The 14659-nt window shown below is 47.7% G+C and overlaps 1 protein-coding gene across 3 annotated transcripts; it reads left to right on the top strand.

Moving 5' to 3' along the window:
* The first annotated feature begins 217 nt into the window (after positions 1-217).
* On the top strand, positions 218-14080 carry LOC125150237 (zinc finger protein 709-like). 3 transcript variants are annotated; one of them, XR_007146286.1, is made up of 6 exons: positions 218-369; positions 8834-8958; positions 9536-9662; positions 9983-10043; positions 11085-12899; positions 13473-14080. XR_007146286.1 is itself a non-coding variant. In XM_047829837.1 (5 exons), exons 2-5 carry the CDS (start codon positions 8956-8958, stop codon positions 12640-12642), a joined length of 1749 nt encoding a protein of 582 aa, XP_047685793.1. In that variant the 5' UTR covers positions 218-369; positions 8834-8955; the 3' UTR covers positions 12643-14080. The 3 variants fall into 3 exon arrangements, 1 of the variants encoding a protein (XP_047685793.1); XR_007146287.1 differs by having other exon boundaries at positions 11085-13647; positions 13826-14080; XM_047829837.1 differs by having other exon boundaries at positions 11085-14080.
* Positions 14081-14659: the final 579 nt, after the last annotated feature.

Here is a 14659-nt window from a genome sequence, read left to right as displayed (position 1 = left end):
CCGTGAGCGGCCTGGCGGCCTCGCGCTTCCCAGCGATGGCCTTGGAGACAACAGGCGGCAGCCCCCTGCCCAAGCAAGGTCGGCTCAAAGACGTGACCTCCGGCCCGCTGTCGCTCAGGCGGGAGGGGGCGGGGCCGTGCGAGCCGTCCAATCAGGGGAGCCGCCGGAGCCGTACGTGCGGGCGACGCGCCGTGGACGCCGTGGACGGCGAGGGCCGTGTGCGGTGGTTGCTGTGCGTCCGAGCCTCGCACCGGCTGGCGCCGTCCTTAAGGGCTTCGGGAGGTTCCGCCGCGTCCTGGGTCGCCGCGACCTGCGCTGGCCGCGGCAGCCGGATGGTGGGCGACCCGGCACCCCGGAAACCGAGCGATGGTGAGTGTGCGGGGCCGGGAGTCGGGAACCGGGGGCGGCGGGACCTGGGCTCGCGGCCGTGACCCCCGGAGTGTGCGGACCCGAGTCCGCTGCCGGCGCGGCACGCAGCGCGGGGCCGGGCGGCAGCCGGGACCCGGGCGTCCCGTCCCGTCGCTGTGCGCGGCCGCGCCTCCCGTAGACTGGGCGATGACCACCGGAGGGTCATCGGGGGACGGGCACGCCTGGGTCTCCGGGGTCCGTGCGCGGGAGGAGCTGTGGTCTGTGGGGTCCCCAGTCCCTCTCTGTCGGGAGGGGGGGGGTACCCGTTTTCCCCTCACTTTTCTAGATGTCCGGGGAGTGGGGTCTCAAAGCCACGACCCTGTGCCCCCAGGCTAGCTCTTCGTAAGACTGGAAATACATGCCTCAATTTCCAGATCCTTCCCTGCGTTCCGAAACGCCATCTTCCCTCTCCAGGTCACAGCATCATTATTAACTGTTTGTTCTCCGTGATGCATTGCAAATTACGCAGTATTTTATCGTTTATCCACAGAGCCGCGAATGGCTCTTTTTAAAGATTTTGTGGGGGGGGGGGGGGGATATTTTACACGAGAAGAAAGCGAAGCATAACCACGGAGCTATGTTTTATGAAATCCTGCGCCTCCCCGCTCAGGATCTCTCCTGGGCACAGACATCCTGGGGGGAAGCCCTCTGAGTGGAAGTTCTCTAAAACTTTGCTGGGTGATGTGCCCGCACACCCCCTCCTTGCATTTGTCACTTTGAAAAGATTTTTTTCACATGAGACTTAGTTCGGGCTTGGAAGACACTCCAAAAGTATTTCCAAAAAGGTGAATTTCAGGAAAAAAAAATATTACTTTCCATTCGTTAAAATCTGTTCCCTTTTTCTACCAAGTGGCCCTAGTAATATTCCGAGGTGTGTTCCTTCTTGCAGGTGATTTCAAGTGGCTTATCACGGCGTAGACTTGTAACATTTCCAAGCCTTCCAGTCCAGCTGCATACAAATCTGTTTCTTTTCTTGGGAGTAATCACATCTTCATCTTCTGATAGTAGAAATCTGTTGGTTTTCTTGTTGAACTGGTAAAATTCCTGAAATTTTTCTTTCCTCCTTGACGTACAAAACACGGGGTGGTTTCACCGGATTCAGGAATTACTGGATTTCTGTCATTTAAATTTGTCATGGGGGGGGGGGAAGGGGGGGGAGGTGGCTCAGGCGGTTGAGCCTCCAACTTTCCACTCAGGTCGTGGTTCGCGATTGGCGGGTTCGAGCCCCGCATCGGGCTCTGTGCTGACAGCTCAGTTTCTGGAGCCTGCTTCGGATTCTCTGTCTCCCTCTCTCTCTGGCCCTCTCCTGCTCCCGCTCTCTCTCTTTCTCTCAAAAATAAATAAACGCTAAAAAAAAAAAAAATTTTTTTTTAATTATTCATGGTGGTCCAAAGCATGACTGGGGAGCAGAGGCTCACGGCCAGTGACTCCAAGCTACGGCCAGCTCAAAGCTGACCAAGGGAGTCTCCTTAGGTCTAGATTTTTTTTTTTTTAAATTTTTTTTTCAACGTTTATTTATTTTTGGGACAGAGAGAGACAGAGCATGAACGGGGGAGGGGCAGAGAGAGAGGGAGACACAGAATCGGAAACAGGCTCCAGGCTCCGAGCCACCAGCCCAGAGCCCGACGCGGGGCTCGAACTCCCGGACCGCGAGATCGTGACCTGGCTGAAGTCGGACGCTTAACCGACTGCGCCACCCAGGCGCCCCAGGTCTAGATATTTTTACATGTTCGGGTTTTGCATCCATGATACGGATGCCCTGAGAGTATAATATATGTATTGAGAAACTCTGTGAAGGTCCAGAGCTCTGTCTCCAGGACAAAATGTTGATGAACTTGGGAGTTTAAACTGAATTTGCTTGAGTTTGGAGGGGGGGTTCTGCTAAGCTTCCGGGAGAGGGGAGGGTGCGCAGGGCTCTCGGAGTTCACATCCGTGGCCGCTCAGGTGTCCCTACCCTCCCTCCCTGGGGACTGACCCGCTGTGGGGCTGCTGTCTCAACGGGGCATGTGTGGACCCGGCCTGGACGTGGTTAACTTTCTGAACGTGGGTTTTCCTGAGCTCTGGGTTAGCAGGCTGCTTACCTGAGCGGATGTGAGTGTTTGCATTTCTTTCCTTAGCATTCTTCTGTTGTATTTCAGCCCTTCCACTATGGCTTCCCTTCGTAGTTTACAGTTTTATTTCTGTCCGAGCGGGCAAGATGTTTTTCTTTCTTGGGCTTTGAAAATGTAAGGCGATTGAGAAATACGTATGAGGCAAGAAAATCTTGAAACCAGTTTTTAATTCATTTCAGGCAACAGACTCTCAAGTGGTAAGACGGGTACATTTGTGTCCTCAGGCACAGTTTTCATTTTTATTTTCTGTAAAGATTTTATTTTGAGGGCACCTGGGTGGCTCAGTTGAGCGTCCGACGGTTTGATTTTGGCTCAGGCCGTGATCCCAGGGTTGGGGGATCAAGCCCCGTGTAGGGCTCTGCACTGAGCTTTGGAGCCTGCTTGGGATTCTCTGTCTCTCCCTCTGCCCCTCCCCCCACTTTGTGCATTCTAAAATTAAAGCAAACAAACAACAAAAAAAAGGATTTTATTTTTAAGTAATCTCTACACCCAACACGGGACTCGAATTTACAACCCTGAGATCAAGAGTCAGATGCTCCACTGACTGAACCAGCCAGGTGCCCCTTATTTTTCACTTTAATTTAATTTAATTTAATTTAATTTAATTTAATTTAACTTTATTTAAGTAGGCTTCATGCTCAGTGCGGACCCCAAAGTGGACCCCAAACTCAAGACCTTGAGATCAAGAGTCGGGCGCTTAACCGACTGAGCCACCCAGGCACCCTCATGTTTTCATTTTTATTTTTAATTTATATTGAGAGAGCAAACGTGAGGGGGGGGGGGGCGTAAGAGAAGGAGAGAGAGAATCCCAGGCGGGCTACTCGCTGCCAGTGCAGAGCCCAAATGCGGGCCTGATCTCCCAAACCGTAAGATCATAATCTGAGCCAAAATCAAGAGTCAGACAGTTAACCCACTGAGCCGTCCAGGCGTTCCCCATTTTTCAGTTTTAGATCAGTGTTTGCATGTGCATGTCCCCAGAGAACTTTGACGTTTAAAAGTCTATATTAAGGCAGATGAATTTCTATTTTAATTGAGGTGAGAAAAACTACCTAATCTTATGTGAATCTTAAAATTTTTTTTTAACGTGTATTTGTTTTTGAGAAAGAGAGCGAGACAGAGTGCGAGCCAAGAAGGGGCAGAGAGAGGGGAAGACACAAAACTGGAAGCAGGCTCCAGGCTCCGAGCTTTCAGCACAGGGCCTGACGCGGGGCTCGAACTCACGAGCAGCGAGATCACGACCTAAGCCGAAGTCAGGTGCTTAACCGACTGAGCCATCCACTCGGCCCTCATCTTGTGTAAATCTTTTAAAAAGTTTTTAGTTTTCAGGGATTAAATGCAACCCCCTAATGCAGTGCAACATGCATAACTCATTCCTGACAGTATCCCCAGTGTGAAACATAGTGGAGGGACAGACTCTGATATCCCTTTCCCTTTTAGTTAGAGATATGAAATTTTCCACTTTTTATGGGTTGCGGTTTTATATCCATTAGTGGTTAAAGAGTTAAATCTTGGGGTGCCTGGGTGGCACGGTCCGTTAAGCGTCGGACTCTTGATCTTGGCTCAGGTCCGGATCTCACGGTTTGTGAGTTTGAGCCCCACATCGGGCTCTGCGCTGACGGTGTGGAGCCTGCTTGGGATCCTGTCTCTCCTTCTCTCTGCCCCTCCCCAGCTTGTGCATTCACTCTTGCTCGCTTGCTCGCTCGCTCTCTTCTCTCAGAATAAATAAACCTAAAAAAAAAAAAAAAAAGAAATCTTAAAATGATTTCCTATGTAGAAAAGTTTAAATTAATTTAAAATTAAAGTAGCAAAAGTTAAAAACACTACTATGTAGTGAGATATAGTGTATAAAAGTTTATTTTATATTAATTGCATGCTAAGGATAAAAATTCATAAACTAGTAGACTTCAGAAAAAAAGTTAGGTTTGTTTAGCTGTCAGCACAGAGCCTGACATGGGGCGCGATCTCATGAACTGTGAGATCATGACCTGAGCCAAAACCAAGAGTTAGACTCTTAACCAACTGACCTACCCAGGTGCCCCCAGAAAAAAAAAAAAATTCAGATAAAATGATGAGAGTTCAGGGTTTGTTTGGTTTTTTTTTTTTTTTTTTTAGAGCATTTTATGTTTACAGAAAAATTGATCACAAAGTACAGGGTTCCCACTTGACCCGTCTACATCCACAGTCCGCACTATTTTTGACGTCTCCGATTATTGTGATCTATTTGTTACAATTGATAGACCAATAGTGAGGCACTGAAGTCCATTCTTTATATGAACATAGATATTTTGTGTTATACAGTTAATGGGTATACAATTAATTAACGGGTTATACAATTATACAATTTAATTATACAATTAAAGGTATGATGGCCTGTGTCCATCATTTTCTGTATCATAGAGAATGGTCTTCCTTTTCTAAAAATATCCACCTATTTCTTTTTTTTTTTTTTTTTAACGTTTTTATTTATTTTTGAGACAGAGGCAGAGCATGAACGGGGGAGGGGCAGAGACAGAGGGAGACACAGAATCGGAAGCAGGCTCCAGGCTCTGAGCCGTCAGCCCAGAGCCCGACGCGGGGCTCGAACTCACGGACTGTGAGATCATGGCCTGGGCGGAAGTTGAAGGCTTAACTGACTGAGCCACCCAGGCGCCCCTCCCCTTTTCTTTAAATAATTTTTTTAATGTTTATTTTTGAGAGAGAGAGAGTATGTGCAGGCGGGGGAGGGGCAGGGAGAGGGGGATAGAGGATCTGAAGCAGCTCCAGGCTCCAAACTGTCAGCACAGAGCCTGACGCGGGGCTCGAACTCACGGACTGGGAGATCGTGACCTGAGCCGAAGTCGGGCACCCGACCGAGCCACCCAAGCACCCCCTAGATGAATTTCTTGTGACGTTTCTTGCCGAACAGGTGTACTCCTGTCAGATTCCTCCATTTTTATCTCAGAGTCTTTATGTCTCCCTCGTTTTTGAAGAAGAATTTTGTCTAACACGGCATTTGTCGGACAGTGGCGTGTTTGTCACTCCAGTCTCTTGCTTAGATAGTTTTGGAAAGAAGTCCAGTTTAATTCTTAACCCTTTTCCAGTGTAACTGATGTTTATTTTTCACTCTGGCTTCTTTCACTATTCTCTTTGATTTTTCTCCAGTTTGGATAGGATGCTTGAACGTGCATTTTTGTTGTGGGGTTCCCCTGCCCCCGATGTCTCGTGTTCTCTTAGCTTCCTGGGTGTGCAGTTTGCTGTCACGGATGTTAGGAAGATCCGGTGATTCTCGCTTCACTGATTTTCTTCTGTTCCTTTCTGCCTTTCTTTTCCGTCAGTTATTTCCATTGTGTGTGTTTTACACCTGTCGTCCCAAAGTTCTGGGATGTTGTGTTATTTTTCTCTGTTCTTTTTTCTGCCCCAGTGAAACAGATTCTTTTGAGGACAGGCCTTATTAAGAATATTCTGGGAGCACCTGGGTGGCCCAGTCGGTTAAGCCTCCAACCCTTGATTTCGGCTCAGGTCGTGGTCTCGCGGTTCGGGAGTTTGAGCACCACATCGGACTCGCTCGCTCTCGAAGTAAATAAATAAACTTAAAAAAAAAATAGAATATCCCGGGCATATTTGAAAATAGCTTCTTTTCTGTCTCCAATTTTGAAGACAGTGGTTTGCCCTGTGTCCTCAGTTCTGTAACAGATTTAAGAAGAGTTGTTCATTTTAAGTTTTTTGCTTTTTCCTTGTTGAGGGAGTTACTGCTTCTTAGTTCATCATATATGACCAAAAATGAAAAAAAAGCCTGACCCCAATTTTTGAAAAAAAAGCCTGGCCCCAATTTTAAAAAAAATTTTTTTTAACGTTTATTTATTTTTGAGAGAGAGAGAGAGAGACAGAGCATGAATGGGGGAGGGTCAGAGAGAGAGGGAGACACAGAATCCGAAACAGGCTCCAGGCTCTGAGCCGTCAGCCCAGAGCCTGACGCGGGGCTCGAACTCACACACCGCAAGATCATGACCTGAGCCGAAGTCGGACGCTCAACCGACCGAGCCACCCAGGTGCCCCATGACTCCAATTTTTAAGAAATTTTTAAATTTACATCCAAGTTAGTTAGCACATAATGCAATAATGATTTCAGGAGTAGATTCCAGTGATTCATCCTCTATGTATAACACCCAGGGTTCATCGCAACAAGTGTCTTCCTTAATAACCCTTCCCATTTCATTTAGCCCATCCCCCTACCCACAGCCCCTCCAGCAACCCTCTGTTTGTTCTCCATGTTTAAGAGTCTCTTATGTTTTTGTCCCCCTCCCTGTTTTTGTATTATTTTTGCTCCCCTTCCCTTATGTTCATCTGTTCTGTGTCTTAAAGTCCTCATATGTGTGAAGTCATATATTTGTCTTTCTCTAATTTCCTTTAGCATAACACCCTCTAGTTCCATCCACATAGTTGCAAATGGCAAGATTTCATTCTTTTTGATTGCCGAGTAATACTCCATTGTATATATATACACCACATCTTCTTAATCCATTCGCCTGTTGCTGGACATTTGGGCTCTTTCCATACTTCGGCTGTTGTCGATAGTGCTGCTACTAAACATTGGGGTGCATGTGCCCCTTCAAAACAGCACAACTGTATCCCCTTGGATAAATACCTGGAAGTGCAATTGCTGGGTCGAGGGTAGTTCTATTTTTAACCTTTTGAGGAACCTCCATGCTGTTTTCCAGAGTGGCCGCACCAGCTTGCATTCCCACCAGCAGTGCCAAAGAGAGCCTCTTTCTCCGCATCTTTGCCAACATCTGTTGTGGCCTGAGTTGTTGACGTTAGCCATTCTCACAGGCATGAGGTGGTATCTCATTGCGCTTTTGATTTGTATTTCCCCGATAGTGATGTTGAACGTTTTTTCATGGGTCTGTTAGCCATCTGGATGTCTTCTTTGGAAAAGTGTCTATTCGTGTCGTTTGCCCATTTCTTCACTAGATTATTTGGTTTTTGGGGGGTGCCGAGTCTGAGAAGTTCTTTATAGATTTTGGGTACTAACCCTTTATCTGATATGTCATTTGCAGACATCTTCTCCCATTCCATCGGTTGCCTTTTAGTTTTGCTGATTGTTTCCTTTGCCGTGCAGATTTTTATTTTGATGAGGTCCCAGTAGTTCATTTTTGCTTTGGTTTCCCTTGCCTCCGAGAGACGTGTCGAGTAAAAAGTTGCTGCGGCCGAGGTCAAAGACGTTTTTGCTTGCTTTCTCCTCGAGGATTTTGATGGCTTCCTGTCTTACGTTTAGATCTTTCATCCATTTTGAGTTTATTTTTGTGTCTGGTGTAAGGAAGTGGTCCAGGTTCATTTTTCTGCATTCTGACTCCAGTTTTTGATGCTTGCTCCCAACGTGGAAGCTCATCCCTCCTTCTTCCTCTTGTGGTCCACATCTATCCAAGGCAGTAAGAAAGCCTTAGTGCTTCCTGCTTTGGCAATGGCAAGAGATTCAGTCCACAGGAGCCCCTACCCTTGTGTGTGAACTTTTAGTCCCCCCGTAACCTGATTAAAAAAAAAAAAAAAGTCCACGTGCTTTCCTTGCGCCCTCAAGCCACTTCATCCTGCTTGAGAGGCCTGCCTTCCTCCCCACAGACGCCAATTATGAAATCGACTCTTTCATACCCTATAGGCAGGATGTACTGCCGTCCGCGTAGGGACTCCTATGCTTGGGTCCGGGCTGTTCCGCCTCCGCGCATCACACTGGGGCACATAAATGAGAGAAGCCGTGGGCGCTGCCTCTCGTGTGGCCGGTCGGGAAACTTCCTCCCGAAGTTGGACAATGGAGATTTTATGTTCTTTTGGAGGAAAGCACCGCAGAATCCTTTACCTACTTGATAATCGTCAACAGATTCACAGTCAAACCATCGTGGACGCCCATGGACTCCCTCGCGACCTGCAGTTCTTAGCCTGTTCCTCGAGGGCAGCGCGGGCCAGGGTACACGGTTACGGTTTGGCCAGAAAGAGCTCTTCTGGGACCTTCTCATCTCAGGATGTGTCCTAAAAATTGAGAAGCAGCCCCGAGGCTCATGTGTATAGGGTCTTCGGGGAGATCTAAATTGTCATGCCTTTTGAGCATGTCCTGTTGTGCTGGGTTATCTAGCCCCTAACTTCTGAGTAACTTACCGGCTCCAGGAAATGGGTCAGGGAGAGAATGGAAAAACCGAGTGTAATAAATATCACACAAGTTAAAAGTGCTGCTTCTTGATGAGAATATGTTCATTTATCCAGCTACCTCTGGCTCCTTCTGATGGCCTGGAGTGCCTCAGGCCGATGTGACAAACTGATCCTTGTTACACGTTGGATTTCCACAGGCCTCCTGGACTGTCAGGTTTGGTGATGGGACTAGAAGAAACAGCTTCCGGTTCTTCACTGTGTTTTATTCATTAAAACCTCCTGCAGATCTGACCCCGTGCGTCATGGAGTGCTGAGTTAAATGGTAGGTAATAAGGAAGGAGAGGAGTTGTTCTCAAAAGGAGTTGGTGTGCTTAAAATAATGCTTGTTTCATGTGTATAGCCTTTCTCTCATTTCTCCAAGGTGCTCCTAGACCCTGCCATTAGAGAACAGTAACATTTAAAGTGATCACAGTAGGGGCACCTGGGTGGCTCAGTCGGTTGAGCGTCCGACTTTGGCTCAGGTCATGATCTCAGGGTCTGTGAGTTCAAGCCCCACGTCGGGCTCTGTGCCGACAGCTCGGAGCCTGTTTTGGATTCTGTGTCTCCCTCTCTCTCTGACCCTCCCCCGTTCATGCTCTGTCTCTCTCTGTCTCAAAAAAATAAATAAAGGTTAAAAAAAAAAAAATAAAGTGATCACAGTAAAAATGCGTAAGTAATTTGCATGTGTTCATGATGTTAAGTTCCTGAGGAAGTGTGAACAGAGAATAAGTGTCTCATGAGCAAGACATAAATGTTTGGAGATCGCAGAATCGTACATAACCTTCCTGTAAATTGAGTATAAATCCCCAGTGCTGTCAGACTCCACGCATACTGCTGTAAACATATTTGTGATGTTTTAGGACTCAGTGACCTTTGAGGATGTGGCTGTGAACTTCACCCTGGAAGAGTGGGCTTTACTGGATTCTTCACAGAAGAAACTTTATAGAGATGTGATGCGGGAAACCTTCAGAAACGTGGCCTCAGTAGGTAAAGATGATGATATTTCTTTTTCTTTTTTTTAATGTTTATTTATTTTTGACAGAGAGAGAGAGAGATCTCACAGACCATGAGATCATGACCTGAGCCGAAGTCGGACGCTCAACCGACTGAGCCACCCAGGCACCCTGATGATATTTTTTCTTACTTAACTTTGGCATTAGAGAACAAGTATTTCTTGCTCATCAATCTTGTTCTGACATGTGGAAAAAGAGTACATTGGTCAGGCTAAACCCACCATAGATATAAAATCTGGTAATTTTTATATAATTTCTAATAATTTGGATTTTTTTTTTCTGTCTGCATTTTAGAGAAAAAATGGAAGGATCACGGCACTGAATACAGGTGTAAAACCCAGGGGAGAAAAACAGGGTGAGTCGCACAATAGACAGCAGTGTCCCACGTGAGAATCCTGCTATGTCATGATTTTTTTTTAATGTTTATTTAGTTTTGAGACAGAGACAGAGTATGAGCGGAGGAGGGGAAGATAGAGAGGGAGACACAGTATCCAAAGCAGATTCCAGGCTCCGAGCTATTAGCACACAGCCCGATGTGGGGCTCGAACTCATGAACCGCGAGATCATGACCTGAGCCAAAGTCATATGCTTAACCTACTGAGCCACTCAGGCGCCCCTGTCATGATTTTTTTTTTTTTAATTTTTTTTTTTTTCAACGTTTTATTTATTTTGGGGACAGAGAGAGACAGAGCATGAACGGGGGAGGGGCAGAGAGAGAGGGAGACACAGAATCGGAAACAGGCTCCAGGCTCCGAGCCATCAGCCCAGAGCCTGACGCGGGGCTCAAACTCACGGACCGCGAGATCGTGACCTGGCTGAAGTCGGACGCCTAACCGACTGCGCCACCCAGGCGCCCCTGTCATGATTTTTTAAAAACCAAATTATTCAGCTTCAAATTTATCCTTAAATTTTTTTTCACTGAAAACATTTACTTAAACGTGACATAGGGGTTCAGTGTTTGCAGAATGGTGCACTTGGAAACAGCATAAAGAATCCCTGTATGTTAATAATCACTGTTTACATAATAGCTGTGGTCAAGTCCTCTTTACAAAGCATTCAGTATATCAACTTCTCAGTCTATTCAGAAAGGGCAGGAAACCTTCATTTTGCTGTAAATTATAAAAATGTAATTCCGATAGGGACCCCTGGGTGGCTCAGTTGGTTAAGTGTCTGACTTCAGCTCAGGTCATGATCTTACAGTTCGTGAGTTTGAGCCCCACGTCGGGCTCTCTGCTGTCAGCACAGAGCCCACTTCAGAACCCCTGTCCCCCCATCTCCTTACCCCTCCCCTGCTCCCGCTCCCACTCAGAAATAAACGTTTTTTAAAAATAATTCCAATACCCTACTGAGTTATTAACAAAGACATCATTAATAATATGCTTCTCGATTTTTGCAGAAGTCCTACGGTAGGAAAACCTTGTGAAAGCAAAGAGGGTCGTCAGTGGGAAGAAACCATCAGCCAGATTCCAGATGTTAATCTGAACAAGAAAACTCCGTCTGGGGTAAAAGCACCTGAAGGTCGTCAGTGTGGAGAAACCACCGGCCAGACTCCAGATCTTCATCTGAGCACGAAAACTCCTTCCGGAGTAAAACCCTGTGACTGTGGCGTGTGTGGAAAAGTCTTTGTGACTCATTCATCCCTTACTAGGCACGTCAGGTCGCACAGTGGACACAGGCCATATGAGTACGAAGAGAAGCCATATAAGTGCAAGGAATGTGGGAGAGCCTTCAGTTACCGCAAATCTGTTCACAGACACGAAAGGACTCACACTGGAGAGAAACCCTACGGGTGTCAGGAATGTGGGAAGGCTTTCACGTGGCTCACAAGTTTTCGAAGACACATGATAACTCACACGGGAGACGGACCTTTCAAGTGTAAGGACTGCGGGAAGGCCTTCAGTTGCTCCACGTCACTGCGGACACACGAAAGGACGCACACCGGAGAGAAACCCTATCAGTGTAAACGGTGTGGGAAGTCCCTCAGGTCCCCGCTAGGTTTGCGAATACACGAAAGGAATCACAGCGGGGAGAAGCCCTACGAGTGTCAGCAGTGCGGAAAAGCCCTCAGTTGCCCCAGCTCCTTTCGAAGACACGAAAGGACTCACACCGCCGAGAAACAGTACGAGTGTAAGCAGTGTGACAAGACCTTCAGTTCCCCTCTGGGTTTGCGAATACACGAAAGAATTCACACCGGGGAGAAACCGTATGAATGTAAGGAATGCGGGAAAGCCTTCGCCTCTCTGTCAAGCATTCGAACGCACATGATCACGCACACCGGCGACGGGCCTTACAAATGCAAGGAATGCGGGAAGGCCTTCATTTGCCCCAGTTCCTTTCGCTCCCACGAGAGGACACACACCGGAGAGAAGCCCTATGAGTGTAAACAGTGTGGGAAAACCTTCAGTTGGCCCAGTTCCTTCCGAATCCACGAGAGGACTCACACAGGGGAGAAACCCTACGCGTGTAAGGAGTGCGGGAAGACCTTCATTTATCGCACCACCTTTCAGGGACACGTGAGAAAGCACACTGGAGAGAAACCCTATCAGTGTAAAGAGTGTGGGAAAGCCTTCATTTCTCCCTCGAGCGTTCGAACGCACATGATCATGCACACGGGAGATGGACCTTATAAGTGTAAGGAGTGCGGGAAAGCCTTCAATTTCCCCAGTTCCTTTCGCATCCATGAAAGGACCCACACGGGAGAGAAGCCCTACGAGTGTAAACAGTGTGGAAGAGCCTTCAGTTGTTACACGTCCTTCCGGACACATGAAAAAACTCACACTGGAGAGAAACCCTATGAGTGTACGGAATGCGGGAAAGCCTTCATTTATCGCACTACCTTTCGAGGACACGTGAGAATGCACACGGGAGAGAAACCCTACAAATGTAAAGAATGCGGGAAAGCCTTCAGTCGTCCCAATTCCTTTCGAAGGCATGAAAGATCTCACACCGAGTAGAAACCTCCTGAAGGGAAGCCGCGCGGGGAGAAACGTTTGCTCTTCATCCTTACGTGTGAAGACCCCCGCTGGAAAGAAACACGATAAATCTAAGAAGGCCTGGCACAAATCAGTCCGTGTATAGCGTTCCAGAAAACTGTAACGTGAAAGAATCGTTATAAAAGCTATAAATATATTGTCTCGATCAGCGCCTCATTTTTACGGCGGATCTCTGGACTCCGGGTATTTACTGCTTGCTTCCAGCGATGAACGCTGAGGTGAGGGAATTCTGCAAATACTCTTTAAGCAATAGATGATTGTTTTCTCCATAAATCGGTAACACTTACCTCTTTCCACTCTTGAGCTTGTTTGATCCAAGGGTGAAGTGAAGTGGTTTCTAAACAGGTTTAATTGTTATACGATGTTTCAGTTGAATCATGGATCAATGACATTGAGGTACTTGTTGGGATTTTCCTGCTGGCCACCTGTGTCAGCCGCCAGATACCCCTTACCCATCATGTATTCCATCATTCTTACCAGAAAACCAATTCTTGTTTTGGCCAAAAGAGCCTTATCCCGTTTTCCCTGTTAGTAAAAAAAAAAGACGGCATAAGTTTGCAAATATGCAGAGTTTATCTTGTAGCCTGGTGTCTGTTCCCTTTGTCATCCCTTCTGGCTGGAATCTGAATAATCCACTTTGCATTAAGACAGACCCATCACTGGATAATAAAATGCAGAATTGGGAGATGGCTCTCTCACGTTCTGTTTTGTCACCTGGGGAATGAGACATTTTCTACAGTCCGTGTCCTCTGTGATTCCATGTTAGAATTCACCTGTCGCCTCACTTGTAGGAGATCTGGAAGGTGGTACAGGAGGCGTCAGGTTTCAGAGCCACCATACAGAGGGACGGACGGATGCGCAGGAGCTTTGAGGACACCCGCTTGCAGCCTGTGTTCCCGATTCCCTGCCCTGCCAATCAAGAGTGCCCTCAGAGCCAGTTCACTGCTTGACTTCATCTTCCCAGAGGTATAGGTTTCCACAGATACCTCCCCACGCTCCACATAAAAGGTCCGTCACAGTCTAGGGGACTGTGGGGATGTGCCCACCAGGCAACTAATTTGAACTTTCGTGGTTGGGAGTATTCCCTGATGCTCAGACTCTCCTCTCCTCTCTAGATTAGTCACACAAGCTCTTATTTGCACAGTGAACACCTTGTTCTGCTAACACCACGAGTGACCGTGTATTCCTGACTCCACTACGGCGACGCAGTCCATAGAACCACAGGTGACGCTGCTCCTGCACCTGCCCTGACCCTGCCCTTCCCTGGAGGACTGGCGCCTTCCTCCCATCAGGCAGGTTATGGAGGAGGGTTCCCTTTGCTCGCAGCTGTGCGTAATTCCTCGGTACGGTCTCGAGTATGTTCGAGCGTATGTGATTAAAAGCAGTGCATCTGTCGAAATGTTGTTTCTGAAAACATTTTATTAACTGTTTTAATACAGTCTGTATGCTAACAGAATAGAACAGCCCCTGCGGGCAGTACACAGTCTTCCTGGACACGGAGGCTCTCGCAGGCCCTGAGCTGACGGTCCCACGCAGCCAGGCTTTCATTTTGCCTTGGGGCCCGAGTCCAGGCCCGCTTTCCCACAGAGACCTCCTCGTTGAAAAGATCTCGGTACCTACGGGACAGGAAGAAATGGGCCTTCTCGCATATCCCACCTCCGGGAGAAGGTGTGTTCCCCTGTGCTCCAAATGATGTAATCGTTCTCGAGGAGGCCACCCCTTTTTTCGACTCACTGGCCATTTGGGGAGGCCCCTGGGACCACGTGAATGACCGGGAGAGTTCGTGTACTTGATGGACCTTGTGCCGCCATCACACCTGATGAAGGAAGTCAACTGCAGAAATACTTTGGCCCCAGATCAGAGAGGCCGTCCCTGATCAAAGACTGCGCAGATCGATTCCAGGCGGTCACGCTAGCGCTACAGGACGCGCTGGCCAGGAGCGCGACTCACCCGCCCATTTTTATACATCCTTTGACCG

The sequence above is a fragment of the Prionailurus viverrinus genome, chromosome A2 (assembly GCF_022837055.1).
Source record: "Prionailurus viverrinus isolate Anna chromosome A2, UM_Priviv_1.0, whole genome shotgun sequence".
NCBI classification, from domain to species: Eukaryota; Metazoa; Chordata; class Mammalia; order Carnivora; family Felidae; genus Prionailurus; species Prionailurus viverrinus.
This window is presented reverse-complemented; position numbering and strand designations above follow the sequence as displayed.